Below are 16,369 nucleotides of genomic sequence, written 5' to 3'. Positions count from 1 at the left end.
GGCTGGCCGAGCTAAATGGGCACAATGTGTTGGGATGATACTGTACCAGACTGCATGGTACAGTAATGGATGAAGTGGATTCAGGATCTGCATAAGCTGGAAGACTTTAAGGTTGAAGAACAAACTTTGAAACCGTGACATCTGCTTAACTATATTAGTTTGCTGATGTGTTTGAGAATGGCTGTTGAAGAAAAAACACAGGACTGGAATGACCGCACATCATGGTTATGGTGAAAAAAGGAAGGAACGAAGGGAGGAAGGCGGCATACATAGACTCTAATTCTCCCACGGGAAATGGACACTGACCACTGGAAGACTCCGACCACGGGGACTTGAGTTCAGGAACGGCAACGACTGGTAACTGTTGATTTGACTTTGTGTTGGACCTTTGGGGAAACATGACAGTTCCTCTGGTGGCCTGATGGAGACTATTGTCAGAACAGGGTGGTATATAGAATGGCACTGCATCCATTTGAAGAAACTTTATCTCCAAGTTACATGTGCTACCGACAACATGAAACAGTTTAGCCCTCAAGCTATAAATGCAATCGTAGCAAATTCTATGTTGATGACTGCTTCACGTTGCTACCCATGTTGATGTTTTTTTGCAGGTTGATGCAAATCTAAAATGGCTGCTGCCGGCAGTCCACCTCGTGATCGTGTCAACACTTTGAAACCTTTAACTATACTGAGCTTTCATCCCAACTCTGAAATTTCCTTTAATGTCATTCCTTTTGTGCACAGGTTTGGCAATAAATGCAGCACCTTCAGGGTGAGGACGGCTTCACCCACTTAAACCTCATGAATATTTCTTTGCTCCGTTCATGTAGCCTAAGCAGGAAGCATCACTGTACAGCCCGGATTCATTACTGAAAAAATCCAAATGAATATTAACTACTGAATTGATTTTTTTTTTTCTATTCATAAAATGATATTTAATTTAAAGGGTGGGGCAATGAGTCATCTATTGAGTTGTAAAATATATTATTTCCATGAATGAAAAAGTGAAGGTGTTGTCTCGGCCTGCTGCTGTCACCAGTCCACCGGAGATGGAAAGAGACAGGAGGGGGGATATCGTTATCTGCCAATGCCGTGAAATTTAAGAAGGTGTCCCATGATGCATGCGTAGCCTATTGGCTCACACACTGTACACTCACATACTGCACACACACACACACACACACATAGGCTACTGAACTAAATACACAACATACTGTATGTAGGCCTACAAAAATGCTCGAGCAAACAGAAAGCGGAACATAGGCTACACATCTAGCCTTAATATAGACAGCCATTTACACTCAAACACATAACACAGCATAGCAATCATACACAGTTATTCTTGGGAGATCGCATTCACCTCAGCTGTGCACACACTCACCCTCAACAGCTCTGGAGGCAAAGGTAAGGACGATATACAAACGATTATAGAAACGTCTCTCCACTGTGTGTGAAGGCTTATTTCAGTTCACGGTAGCCCAAGAATGACTACAGCAGTAATGCTCCTTTCAACCATAAGTTAATGAGTGTATATTGACTGAGCATGTGTCTTCATCATGAGCAATGCTTGCCACAGATTTTTATTCTTAAACTGCAATAGGCTAACAGAGCAGCCATGTGTAGTGTAGGCAGTTTTACTCAAGAGTGCATTGCTGACTTCACTCATGTTTGTCTCATTAACTGATTCCCTAGTGGGATCTGGGGACTACCAGAGGGGTTCCTCCGGCAAAATTATTAATACAATTATTATGATTGTTTTTACATGTTCTGATTCTGTCCGTGTCATTTTAACACAGTCTACAATACAGCTATCAAACTGTTAATATATGATCTTATTGGGACAGTCCCGAAATCCAAGCAGTTGTCCCGAATACCGAATCCTGTCCTAATTGTCCCGAAAATTAGAGCAAAGTCTCAAGAGCAGATCTCTCGAGTAGCCTGATTGGACATTAAAAACTGATCATGGTGGTTTTTAATTGAGTCGTGCTGCAGCCAGCTCCCATCATCACTTGAGTTCATGATTTTAATGATTTGTTTTTACAAAATAATATATAATTATGGTGCGGAGTTTTGAAATTCATGTTATAAGCGCAGGCAGCCACCAGAAGGAGTGATTGGATTGGATGTTGCTGATGTTAAAGCGCAGACATGACAGACAGATAAATAAAAATAATTAGTCATTTTGGTGCCTGGAGTTTTGAAATTGATCATGCCACGTTGTGTTTGGGCGTCTATATGAAATGAACAGATTTAGACCCCTTGCCTAATACGTTTATATTTCTAACATGTCCTAACATGGCAGAGTGGAAAAGTGCATCTATATTTTACTACATTAATCATAATAAAAACACAATACCTACGTGATGTAACATTTGAGATTCACTGATATTATTTCCCAAATTTCTGCAGCCGCTCACTTTCTCCACAAGGGGGCGGGGCTACACGTTGCCACTATAGTTACTTTAGTGTTTATCCAATCAGAAAACGCCAAGTTGTGTAACCGTAGTTACCGGGGCAGTGGTATTATGGTATGTAGACATGGCATCCAGCAGTCGAGGCATGGATGTCAACAGAAGATGTACTTCTATATGTTATTGTTCTGATGTGTGTATCTAATGGACCTGAAATACATTTGGACAGTTCGCGGGATTTCGGGGACTCTGTCGTCGATGTTGTGTGTATATATTTGTATTTCTCGTTTTAAGCAGCATGCTATAGCCGTCTCATTGGTTCGGAATCGGATAGACTGAGTGGAGCTCACCAATCCATGATGTAAACAGGGTGGGTGCTGAATGGGCTGCTACCCATCGGTTTTTTCTACAGCCACACATGGTCTCATTGTGCAGAAGTCGTCTTTAGCATGCAAAATAAAACCAGCTTTCAAATGAGGGAATGCCATGCATATTAAAGAATACAGGCTCTCAAAGACGATATTCTGGTGTTGACTTTACGGTTAAAAGCCTACTTGCATCTTAAGTGTAATTATTTGAAATGATAGATGATTAATTGTGATACTCATCCATTTATTGAACATCTATGATAGACCGTTGAGATTGACAGTTAATGCTACAGAAGGCAAACTGGTGATTGTATCAATGTAGACCTACATGTTCTGTTCTGCACCACAGTTTGTGTTTACACAAGAGACATTAGATTTTTTTTGTATGTGTGTGTGCCTTGAGTTTAATCATTGAAAGCCCAGCACAGTAAGCAATATACACATACGCTAGCCTTAGTAAAAGTAACAACAAGTTATTATTTGCATTTAAACACTGCTAAAGTCTTATAATAAAAGTATTCTGAGAAATAAGCATATGCATTTTGTATGTAAGGACTAGAGCTGGGCGATATGGAAAAAAATCAAATAGATATTTAATTTTTTTGACAAGCTATCTCAGTTTCAATATTGTGGCAATATTGTAGTGTGTAGTGTGACTATTGATGCTTTCACAAAATATTAACACAATGAGTTTTGATAAATAATCACCAATAATGTGGATACAATAACTAAGTGGGTAAAGGCAAATAATAGAAAAGCTAGAATAGTCTGGTAAGTTCAGAAAAATGACATCACTTTACTGTAATGCAGCCTCTAAAACCAGGAAAAGACCACTTGTGTCATGTCACGATATTACGATATCCAAAATGTATGACGATATCTAGTCTCATATATCGATATAATTGATATAATATCAATATATTGCCCAGCCCTAGTAAGGACGAAACCCTTAAAAGAGACTATAAAGCTTTGTATTTCTTTTTACGCTATTACTTCACAAGTTTTTAACTGATTGTACCATTTCTCGATGTATATTAACCTTACTGCTATTTTTCAGTTTACGGGCTCCACACAGCACCCGACCCACCTAATGCCCAATTTCATTCTGTATCCCCAGATTAAGCCAACACCGTCCAAGTCGTCACAGCCACCAGCGCCATCATGCCCGGTGAGGATAAACCACCACAACAGACCCGCCAGAGGAAAAAGAACAAAAAGTCCCGCTCCAAGGGGAAGAGTCCGAGTGGGAGTCCCAGTGCCTGCCTGGGAGGCGCCATAGACGGCCAAGATGACCTCATCTTACCCCCAGTGCTCCAGCCTCCTCCTAAAAAGATGGCGGCGGAGAAGCCAAAAGCATCCGTCGCCAAAGTGGAAGAGGAGTCGTCCATTGCTATCTGTCTTCAGGTGCTTTTCCCCTACCTGCTGGCTGGGATGGGCATGGTGATGGCCGGCATGGTGCTGGACGGTGTACAGGTGAGTGCTCGGCCATGAGAATGGTTTTGAGATATTGAACCGACAGTGTGCACAATTACACCCTTATATATAGATATGTGGATACATCTTCAATAACTTGTGTGTCAAAGTTCTTATAATTCATGTCCAACCAGTAGTGACGGTTAAGGCCAGGACACACAGGGCCGGAAATCGGCCATTGGACAGTCTGGCGAGGTCAGTGACTCGAATCTGTTCGGTGTGTCCCGTGCCGTCGTCCGTCTGAGGGGCTGTCGGCCTTCATTTTGTCCGACCTTACGTGTTCAGTCGGCGGCAGGGCAGTCGGGACTCACCCGGAAATGGCAATTGGGATGAGCGTGACTAGAGTCTCTCAAAATCTGACGAAAAACTTTTAAACTGACCTTTGTCGATCTGAAATGAAGACAGATTCAGCAGCTGTACGGCCTATTTCTCGCTTAAAATGTTTTCAGAAACACGTTTCAGTGAACTATTTTGGTACAATATGAGATAGTATTCTGAACAAGCCGCCATGACAGTCTGGCTTTGAATTTCCGGAGAAAACAAACCCATGTGACGCGTTCGTCCAATCAGCTGCCGGTTTTAATTTCTTGGGCAACGATACAGAGTAGTGCCGCCTGCTGCTATGGAGACGTATTACGTTTCTCAAGTCGGTGTTCCGAGGCAGTTTTTTGGACCTCGGGGACCCGACTGATCATCTCGACTGGCTTTTCTGTCGAGGGTCGGCCGTCTGGTTGGTGTGTACCCAAGGGGGTAAGCTTCGCTTCAGAACGCGAACCTCTGATGGCGCCATTTTGTTGCTACGAAACGATCACCTCTTGTTAGCATTACACTGACCGCCATTTTTTTTTTACGTCACTTGACTGCGAATAACTTTACATCTGAAGCGTTTAAAGACTCTGTTTGTCCATTGTTTATTTCTAAAGAAACACGACAATGTATAAAAGGCTCCATTACCTTGTACCTCACGTTATAGCTCTGTAGCAGACGTTTTTGTAAAAATAAGCTAACGATTGTGTCATAACCAAGTGACTTACTGTCGCACAGGAGAGGAATTACCGTATAGTACAGGAGAAGTTCGCAGGCAGTTTCGACTTACATTAGCTGTTTAGGTTTAATTACTAATGTTAACTAGCATTTTATTTAGCAATAATTAGCCTGTGCTTATGTTATCTCCTTACATATACCTACACTCTCCGTCTCTGTAAGATTGGGAATGATTGAGATTTCTCTTGGCACAGCTACCAGAAGACTTCCAACTTTCAGACACGTTGCTCACGTCACATTTACGTTGTCTCTGTCAGTTGGAGGCTGCGCAGTAAAGCAAGAGATCACCGGAAAAGTGCTTCTAATAGCCTTCACTGGTCTCCGTCCAGAGCAACGGGATCTATTGGTCCATTATATACTGTCTATGTGTGTACCGGCTGTTACGCTGTTAGTCATGACAGTTACGGAAACATGGGGGGGAGGGGCGTGCTTGCTCTGTTTTGTTTGGTATTTACTTGGAACGTCAACAGAAGTGACGTCATGCAGGAACTCATAGTGCACCTTTAATGTACCTCATGTACACAGACAGCCCTGCTACGGTCACAGCTATAATGTTACTGCTAACTTTATCCTCAACCTTATATAATAGCTTTATAATGACAGGGAAAACCCTGAAGTTGGATATTTAGAAAAACACCTTATCTCAGCTGCTGTTAAAGCTCAGGCAGCCTTCTCTATTTGTGTGTGGTCCCGTTGTGTCTTTAACCCTCTGCCTGGCGTCCCTGGTATCTGGTCTGCAGCCAGCTGGGCGGAGGGAAATCAGACGCACTGCTGTGTGCTTTATGATGTGCTGTTTCCTGTTTCTTCCCCTCTGTCCTCCACTGATAGATACATGTCTGTCCTCACACGGCTTATTCCCTTCGCTCCATCCATTGCTCATCACTATTTCTTCCACTCTCTCCTCTACAGTATCTGTTACCCTCCTGCGTCTGATGGAGGACAATTAGTCACGAGTTTTGGTTCAGTGCCGTGGCGTAAAAGCACAGGGGACAGAGGGAAGGACATGGAGAGTAGCCTATCTTAATGGGAAGGAGATAAAGATAAGAGCACTGCACTATCTGCAATTAGGACTGTTACTGTAGCCTGTAGTGGTTGTGTATCTTGTCTAAATAACCACTTCCTGTTGTCATAGCTTCAACTTATATCCCGCATGTTACATCCTACATCCTTAGTTTGCCAATGGATTTGTTCAGGGTTTTTGACCCCCCCAAATTATCACACTAAAAGTGCTCATAGTTTGTCAGCCTCCCAGAAGCCCGGGGCGTTGTATGCTGTGAATGTTGTGACAAACAATTATTATGCCAAACTGTTACAACACAGACCAAGAGTGTGGGAGGGCCAAAGATTATGTTTAATTTATTGCATACACGTAATAAAAGGAGAAGGCTGTGTAGGTAAGAGAAAGATAGAAAAAAAAAACCACCATTACACAACCCCCGCACACAGGTGCATCAACAGGGATACATATGGCTCTTCTTGTATAAAATCAGTATGGAATGAACAGCTACGGTGAAGATTAGTCTGCTCATATCAGTCCCACATGAACACTGGGGCTCTGCCCGCAGTTTAAAAGCTGGATGGGAAAGTTCTGTGTAGCAATTCAACCCAGCTGGTATTAGTTTCTAGCTTATAATTACAAATCAATCCATGATTTCTTGCATTTTTATCAGATTGTTATCCGACTAAATACATCATTTGATGTGAAATTCCGCCCGTTGGGATATGCAGAGCTGTACCTGGCCCCAGCTAGCAAGAGATTCGCGGGAGACACCGGTTTTAGCCGTCCCTGGTCAGTCCTTAGTTGGCATGCTGCTTGAAATGCAAATGTGAGGATTCAGTGGAGTTGAATTTAAGTGAAATAGCAGAGGCTTGTGGATTTTGTGTGCTACATATAGACTTTATTTCCAACCTGTAACAGGTTCTACAGGATCTTTTGAACAGATATCTTGATAAATGCCTTAAAACAGTAAAATCCTTTCATACGTCAGTGTTTTTGCTCAGGTTTAAAAGTGAGGTGCCACTGCAGTAATGGCGGCTTGTTTGCTTCCTGGATTTGTGACTTAGATTCATCAAAGGTCTCGAATACAACCATTCACATCACATGATTCTGAAGTTAAGCGTACTCCTGAGGAGTACTAGTTAGTCGTTGTTTAATGTCTTCGATATTGAGTTGCATTGTGGGAAATGTAGGATCCAACGTTTTGACCCATACAAGGGACTAAAAGTCAGTACGTCTCGGGCCTCTGCTGCTTCGATTTTGACCATTCTTTTTTTAACCTGTCTCTTGTGAGTCCCCACACTTTACAAAAGTGCAATACTAAAGTGCTGGAGTACCGTGGTTATTCGGAGTAAGAAAATGTATAATACATCCATATTTTAGGCAAATAAGATACACTCCGAGGTAGAGAAATGGAAGTATTTTTTTTTGCCTGCTTTCCATAGCTTACTATTATACAACTGCATCATCATGCATTGATTTGATAAACACTAAGATTTGGAGTCAACCCCTAACCCCTATTTTCCACCGGGCGCGTCTGCGCTGCGTTCCGGATGCGGCGCGACCCCTGTGAGCAATCGCTGCCATTCAAGTCATTCCATTTCAGAGTTTGATTCGTAATGTCTATATGAGTAAAGGAAAATAGGAAAATCAATTAGGATGCAAAAGACCTTTTACGAGTGAAATGGGAATCAAATTGATGACTTGATAATAATAAGGAAAATAATAACCATGACCGCCATTCAAAAGAAAAAGTTACTGCATTGTAGAAGCACGTTTGCATGTAAGAGACAAGAGATTTGTACATTATGGGACCTGAAAAGTGCTCTGAAATAAATATTTTTAAATCCTAGGAAGCTTCTTAAAAGCCAGGGCAATGTTTTAGTCCCACGGTACAGTACGTGTGTGTGTTTGGTCTTACAAGTTGGGTTACAGAACAGAAGGAGGTACAGTACCGGGAACTATGACAGGATCCCAGTACAAACATGCAAATGTAGCAAGTGGACCCGAGCTAGAGATAGGAAACGGGGGGAGAGAATGAATGAGTCACGATGTAGAGAGGGAGAGAGATTAGAAAAAGAGGGATGAGAGAGAGAGGGAGAAACGCAGCGAGACCGGCCGACAGAGGGATGGAAGTCACATGGAAAGAGGGAGGTAAGAGGCAGGCACGCAGCAAGAAATAGAGGGTGAGTGTTAAGCCGGTTTGTCGGGCAGCGCAGACAGCCTTGCCTCTTTCTGTTCTACGTCACAGCGGAGCGGAGCGGAGCGAGCAGGACTACCCCGATGCTGAAGGGAGGAAAGGAGCACTCCAGTCTGCCAGAAGCCGGCTGCTGCTGCTGCTGCTGCATCTCGTCAGTGGACCCCTTGGATCTCTTATTGACATTACACAGCTCTTTCTTGTTTTCCTCTTCCCCCCTTCATTGTGATACGGACCAAAACAGAGGAGCTGGATTGACAAAGACATAAAGGGATCCTGCAGCTTCTAACTCTCGAGACCTTTTGGACTATTCTTCGTCTTTTTGCTGCTTTCAATCATTCGGGTGTCAGGATACAAGCAGATATCAGACTGAATCAAATGGATTAAGGACTAGATCCAGTAAACCCTAAACTTCATTCAAAAGACTTTGAACTACATTAAATTAATTCTGGAGTAGATCAGAGAAACTGGACTAAATCAGATTTATTGTCAGCTCTTTAACGTGTGTGCATGTTATAAGCCATTTTACTAATCTTTACTTAAAGAAGCAGATTTGATAATGAAAGACTTTGACTGCAGAAGTTGAGGATCTGTGCTATTGACAAAAATGATGGCCTATGAGTAAGGAAATGGTGGTAATGATTGGGTTCCCCAGTGATACTGACAAATGGATACCTCATTGCTGCTGACTCACCACTGGGCCAAAGATGCCGCGCTCTGTTGCCATCACGTCGGAGTTAAAGCCTTTGACTTAGATTTTGTCTGGGGGAAAAGACAATTGATCGGAAACAAATGGAAAATGAAGTGACAATCTCTCACTTGTTTTTACTCAATTTTCACTTTTGAACATCTGAAGACGTGGCAGGAGCTGATTACGTTTTTTTTCCTCAATTTTCCTCAGAAGGTTAAAAGGTGGAACATAAGCTGCTTGTTTTACTCGTTCACTGTCACGATAGAAAAGCCATTTCTTTGTAATCCTTTGAAAGTGAATCAACTGTGCATTCACAAATCCTGTCTTTCCGTTCTTCAAACATGTGCCCTTGCCCTTTTTAAACCAAGGACACCAACATTGATTGGTTTCTTCTTCTTCAGCACTCGACCCTGCTCACTTCGCAGGACAGGTGAAACTCAAACCAAGTTTATGGACACGTCAGAAACAGATTTTTCCTTTACACTCAGATTGCAGATCCACTTACCATGGGATAACTGTACGTTGAACTAAGTGATTAAGTAGCCCCTTGTTCAACATGGTGGTGACTCGTCTGGAGCTGGAGCTACGCTACCAGGGAAAGAAGTTGCGCGGGGTGACGTGGAAGTTGACTCGATCAGAACATGGGTTCATACCAGAGAGCTCTTGGCTCATTGCTGCCCAGGTTATGGTGCCGTACCTGGTGTCAGGGCTCGGGATGGTCTCCGCCGGTATTGTTATGGACCTTATACAAGTATGGCAATCTAAGAAAAATCATTTGTGAAATTCTTTTTGAGAGACGTTGATTATTAGATGAAAATGGTTGGGTACCATCTGCATTGTTTCAATACTAGTGCTAATACGATAACCTGTTTTTTAACATAAAAAAGTTCTCTATGTTAAATGCAGTCACAAACCGATTACCAGACAAAACATAGATTTTGGACCATTCTGTAAAACCCTGGATTACATTCAGTGCCTTTTGTTAACATAGTACAGTAACTGCGCATGGAAAATACAGTATGTTAAGGTTAGAGAAAGTACATGGTTATGGCACATTAGCCATGGCTAAGGCATTTATGGGACACCAAAAAGATTGTCATCTTTGATTATCTTCAGTTTCATCTTTCTGTCACTTTTTTTGGCATTGAGGGGAGGGGGCAAGGAGAGCGAGATTTACTTCTGGACCCACACCTCTGCTCTGAAGCCTGGCATCACCACACAGCTAGCATTTTGGGAGTTCCAGGGGAACTTGTGAAAGCAGTTGGCGTAGATATACAGTAAAGCCAGAGGGTATTGCAGTCAAGGCGTCAGTGTGCAACCTAGGCGTTTATGGAGATGAGAAGCTATTGCTATATGCTGGTAGGCGTTCTTTTTTCAGCATTTAATGGCAGACTAGAACACTTGTAGGCGTATATGCTGACCCCGTCAGGTCTGGTAGAATTGCATCCTACGGTACCTGCGGTATTGTGGAAAAATGAGTTCCGTCACATTTTTACATCGACTTTGTACCGAAGTATCGGTCCTCAAGACATCCCTACTATGGACGCTTGTCAGTCGCTAACCTAGCCCTACGGATGAGTGAGTGGATGGATGGACTGACTTTACACAAACGGTTTGTCATAGTGGTATGGATGAATTAATGAATTATGTGGAGAGATGGGTGGTTGTGCACATACTGTATGCAGACAGCTGTAGATGGTTGAATGGGTCAGTAGAGGCAGAGATCAAGTGTACGTGCTGCTCGGGTAAGAATGGCCTCATTTGGCATCGTTTTCATATCCAGGTGTATGAATTAGGGTCCGACCGACATGGGCCTTTTATTCAATATTGAATAATATTTTTCTATTTCTTTCTATCTTATATTATTATCTTTATGACTTGACCAGCTCTTTGACCACATGAGTCTTTGTAACACCTTTTACTTGGCGAGTTACAAGAAAAGTGTGGTTGATGATGGTTACATTTGTGGACAGAATCATTTGGGAATAATAGAGGGCAGTGTTTCCTTACAAGCAGACGGATGGATGGATGGATGGATGGATGGATGGATGGATGGATGGATGGATGGATGGATGGATGGATGGATGGATGCAGCTAGATGGAACAGCTACTCTATATACAGAAGTTTTACAGTCCTGCTTCCTGTTTTGATGGTGCTGTTGTTAATTCCACAGATGGAGCCTTGTGTTACATCCACCTTTCTGAGCTTTCCAAATCAGAATTAGATGTGCGGAGGAAAAGGAGATCTTTGGGATAAAAGTGGACGGTTAATTTAATAAGTGGTTGGAGGATGAAAGAACGTAGGCCAGAGAGATGCTATAGAAACTTTGATATCTTGGTGACATAGAAAAACAGAAGTAGAGTCTGTAGAAATGCAGTCAAAGAAAGCCACACTGTATGAAATAGGCCTATTTCTTACATTAGGCTATGGTCTTAGCCTAAAATGTAGCTTGAACTGTTCTGAACATAAGTATTGTGCACATGCTAATGATAAAATAATGTACTATTAATATCAGCAATTATAATGACAATAACAGCATGCCGCTCTAGATTTCCAGAAATCAAGAGTCAAATGGCTTTTCGTTATCTTGGCTTCTTGCCCATCACACTCAAGCAGCAGCGGCATCAGCAGCAGTATCAGGGCAGAAGTGGGCCATGTCCCAAGATAGGCTGCCAACATGACAGCCTTCTGCAAGACCTATCAGTCCAGAACCTGAGAGCAATGTGTATAAATAGACACACACGAGCACACACAAAAAGCACACCACTATACTCTTATTCATCCCTCCCCGTCCTTCATGGTGGCCTGGTTTTAAACCTCATCACCACTTTCCCTCCCTAGTTGCAGTCATATGATCAATTGAGGAGTCAAGGAGTGATCTCATTGGTTGTGTTTAATGTTTGTGGGTGGAGCTAAAGAACAAGGGCACAATAGATACCTGATCAAGCAGGTTCAAAATATTTAAAAAGATAAAAAGGACATTGGATACTTTTTGTTTTTGTCACTTATTCTTAAACATGACATTCATGGAATGGATTGTGGCCACTGATAGCACCAGGAATTGTGTATCTATCACTTGCAATTGCTATCTGCCCCGTCTCAATTCACAAAAGATATTGCACTAATGATATTACACCGAACTTTATTCCTTAATCACATACAGTCACATACGCACAGTAAAATGTAGTAACAATTATATTAATGCATTTTAACCCATCCTAAGTATTAGGAGGCAGTGTACAGCTTTTTTTATACAGCATCCGGGGAGCAACTTTGGCTTTAGTGTCTTGCTCAGCAGACTGATCTCATGTATGTATGTATGTTCGTATGCCATTTAGGGCTGTCAACGAATATTCTAAATTCAAATATATATTCGAATAGTTTTAAAAAAAATTAATTAATATAAAAATAAATATTCTAAAAAAAAAAACGCTCACGGTAGCAGAGGCTGTCTGCTTTGCTAGCGCGCCTGAAAGCCGTTACATACCATAGACCAGTGGTTCCCAACCTTTTTTCCTTGGCGCCCCCCCTACTCATGTCTAAGAAAAGCTGAGCCCCCCCCGCCCCCCGCCTGAAACCGAAGTTTTTGATACAGAGCAGTTATCAGCACTGTTTCTCCGCCATGTTTCATTCATAAAATAGTGATGCTGTGGCGGCAGGAAAAATGAGGATACAACAAAATATATAGTTTTCATAAAGACTTTTGTATACATTAGATATTCTAGTGTATTATCATAATTTGTTTAACATTTTTACCTCAACCTCAAACCAGATAAAGACTCGCGCCCCCCCTGTGATCTTTGCCGCCCCCCCTGGGGGTGCCCGGACCCCAGGTTGGGAACCACTGCCATAGACAGTATATAATGGACCAACAGACCCCGTTGCTCTGGACGGAGACCAGTGAAGGCTATTAGGAGCACTTTTCCGGTGATGGCCAGCTTTACTGCGCAGCCTCCAACTGAGAGAATGTGACGTGAGCAACGTGTCTGAAAGTTGGAAGTCTTCTGGTAGCTGTGCCAAGAGAAATCTCAATCATTCCCAATCTTACAGATACGGAGAGTGTAGGTGTATGTAAGGAGATAACATGGGCACAGGCTAATTATTGATCACTAACATGCTAGTTAACATTAGTAATTAAACCTAAACAGCTCATGTAAGTTGAAACTGCCTGCGAGCTTCTCCTGTACTATACGGTAATTCCTCTACTATGCGACAGTAAGTCACTTGGTTATGACCCAATCGTTAGCCTATTTTTACAAAAACGTCTGCTACGGAGCCATAACGTGAGGTACAAGGTAATGAAGCGTTTTATACATTGTCGTGTTTCTTTGGAACTAAACAATGGACAAATAGAGTCTTCAAACATTTCTGATGTAAAGTTATTCGCAGTCAAGTGACGTAAAAAAAAAATGGCGGTCAGCCGAATGCTAACAGGAGGTGATGGCCAGTTAGCAACAAAATGGCGCCATAGATGGCTCGAGTTCTGAAGCGAAGCTTACCCCCTTGACTGGATGCAGCCCAGCTGGCGCATACAAATGTGACATTATGAGATCGCCGTGACTATTTATACCTGCGCTGGTGGTTGCCAGTACCCGATCCGTTCCACCTGCACAATCCGTTCTGCGCATGCGCAAGATGTTCACGCATGCGCAGATGATAATATCGTTTTACGACCGATCTGTTCCACGCTAGCCTCCACCCAAGCTAACGTTAGTTTAGCTAACAGCTAATTCGGCTAACTGCTAACCGACAAATAACGCATGCGCAGAACGGATCGTGCAGGCAGAACGGACAGCTAGATTCAGTCTAAAATAACGTTAAGTCAAACATAATGGGAAAAGCAGGCTACAGCATAATTAAGACTTTACAGTAACAATAAAGACAAGTATTGAGTGATTGTATTTTAAATGAGCACAAGTTAAGCAGAACTGACGTAACAGCTGTTATATATGTTAACGTTTGTTTTGAAGTTTTATTTTGAGGGTCTTTTAAAAGTTTGCCTGCTGTCTCAGCTAGCATTTAGCCAAATTAGCTGTTAGCTAAACTAACGTTAGCTTAACTGTGGAGGCTGACGGATGGCAGACCGCTACAATCAGCTAGCGGTTAGCCAAATGAACTGTTAGCTAAAGTAACGTTAGCTTCCCAGTGGAGGCTAACGGCATACCGCTATAATCACCTAGCGGTCCGCCCGAATTAGCTATTAGCTAAACTAACGTGAATGAGCTATTAGCTAAACTAACGTTAGCTTCCCGGTGGAGGCTAGTGTGGGAACAGATCGGGTAGTGTCGTAAATCATCGTACCACAGCGCATGCGCGAACATCTTGCGCATTCGCAGAACGGATTGTGCAGTTGGAACGGATCGGGTACTGACAGCGGTCGCGACACTAGCTGCAGTCTTCTCCTGAACAGCAGTGGCGCTAATGAGCAAAGGCTATCGACGCTGCTCTTTCTACCGACTAGAAGAAGAAGAAAAAGGTAAACAACGGCAGAAGTGGCAGCAGCATTGCCGTCAATGCTTCGATTTGATTCACTGACCTACTTCGTCGGATCGAGCCTTTCATTCACCATAAAAGAACTCATCTCAACCCGGTAAGTTTAGCAGAGAGACCTGCAGTCACTCTGAGAGTCCTGTTGTCGGCGAACTCAAAAAAAGAGACGTGCGCGATGTCTGCTCGGCTGGATATTGCATAATTTTGACGTCACGATGTCGCGCGCCACCTTGGATGCATGCGCAACCAGATGTTCGAATAGTTCGAATAGGGAATATTCGAACGTAATTTTTAAGCAATTTTGACAGCCCTAATGCCATTATTGGCGTGTTATCAAGACGCATACTGTTTTTTAGCGTGTTTATGAACGCTGTTTGGCCCGCCATTGACTTATATTACCTTGCGATTGCATGTGAATTGACGCTGTAGCGAGTAGTATGAAAGAACAGAAATCCGCGTAGGGAGGATGGGTACAACGCAGGACTTTCACCCAGGAGAGTGGGGATCGCGTCCCGCGTGTGGCTTTGTGTCCCGCGTTTGAAGTTTCCTTGCCAGGTTTTTTGTTTTCCAAAACCCAACCCCATTCTTCTTTTCCTAATACCAACCCTGTTCTTCTTTTCCTAATGCCAACCGTTTCTTCTTTTCCTAAACCGTAGCCTCACAATAACACATAGCCTTTTGATAACATGCTACGTGGCTTTAGAAAGTGCACAGTTTACACTGTGACGTTGCAGATTGCCGTCCGCTGTATAGAGCGTAGACATACATGTGGAAAGCTCAGAATGCGTACAGATAATGCGCCACTTGGCTTTAGGAAAGTGGCGTGTATGTTTAAGTGAAGTTACAATATCACGTCGTGCTGGGCTGGGATTTAACCGCCAACCCTTGTGGTTATGGGGGGGGGGGAAACCACTCTACCTCCTAGCCACAAAAAGCGCAAACACGCTCATAAAGTTTAACAGCTGAGTGCTATTTGCCTAAGGCAAGGAATTCAAATGTGACAGAAAGAAACTGTGGGATTTAATATCCCAGTTTGTCAGTGCTGTTGGTGTTTTCAAACGCACACCTTCAGACTGTACAATAAGGTGGCATGATTTGAAGCGGAGGACACCCCTTATAAATGCGAAAATAAATGTCAGTTTGCCCATGAGCGTACAAATGTCATTGTAAATTGGTTTCTTACATATCCACATCAACCAGCACTGTCTTTTAACAACAGCCCATAGAAAAGCTGTCAGGATGGTGATGTTGAACCCACAGTGAAGAAATATTGATCGCTACCAAAAATGGAAATGTTAAACAATGTTATTTCATCATTTAGTTTGTTTGTTTCTTAACTGAATCACTTAGAGTATTTGTGCTTCTATGACATTTTTTCCCCTGAGAAATGTTTTAAAAACTTCTTATCTGACACCTTTTCCTTTTTGTTTTACCTCTTTCCTTCCTCCATTTTCGGCCTGCTCTGTCAGTTTCTCCTCTCATCTGTAATTCCCTCCCTCCCTCCCTGCCCCTGCCCCTGCTCTGCTTCCCTCTGCTCTTGGCAGCTGTGCTGTTCTTTTATATGTGCATCTATTTAAAGATCTAAACCATCTCGGACCTGCCAACTGGAGTTGTAGTCAGAAAATATGAGGCAGACTCCGTGAACTGTGCGTTTTCTAAACCCACTGAACCTTTGCAGTATGGTGTGGCTTCAGCTG

At 42.7% G+C, this 16,369-nt stretch overlaps 1 protein-coding gene across 3 annotated transcripts in view; it reads left to right on the top strand.

Annotated features, from left to right (window-relative positions):
• The first annotated feature begins 1,168 nt into the window (after positions 1-1,168).
• The window catches only part of LOC114558784 (solute carrier family 41 member 1), a 39,926-nt gene continuing 24,725 nt past the window's right edge, over positions 1,169-16,369 (top strand). The window contains exons 1-2 of one of the 3 annotated variants that reach the window (XM_028583016.1): positions 1,169-1,404; positions 3,897-4,252. In XM_028583016.1, coding sequence (XP_028438817.1) covers positions 3,941-4,252 — 312 coding nt within the window. In that variant the 5' untranslated portion in view covers positions 1,169-1,404; positions 3,897-3,940. Of the gene's footprint in view, positions 1,405-2,537; positions 2,782-3,896; positions 4,253-14,744; positions 14,773-16,369 lie in introns of those variants that run through there. The other 2 variants (XM_028583017.1, XM_028583019.1) reach the window with 2 other exon arrangements.

The sequence above is a fragment of the Perca flavescens genome, chromosome 7 (assembly GCF_004354835.1).
Source record: "Perca flavescens isolate YP-PL-M2 chromosome 7, PFLA_1.0, whole genome shotgun sequence".
Lineage (NCBI taxonomy): Eukaryota > Metazoa > Chordata > Actinopteri > Perciformes > Percidae > Perca > Perca flavescens.
Note: the sequence above shows the minus strand (reverse complement) of the source record. Positions and strands in the feature narration are given on the sequence as shown.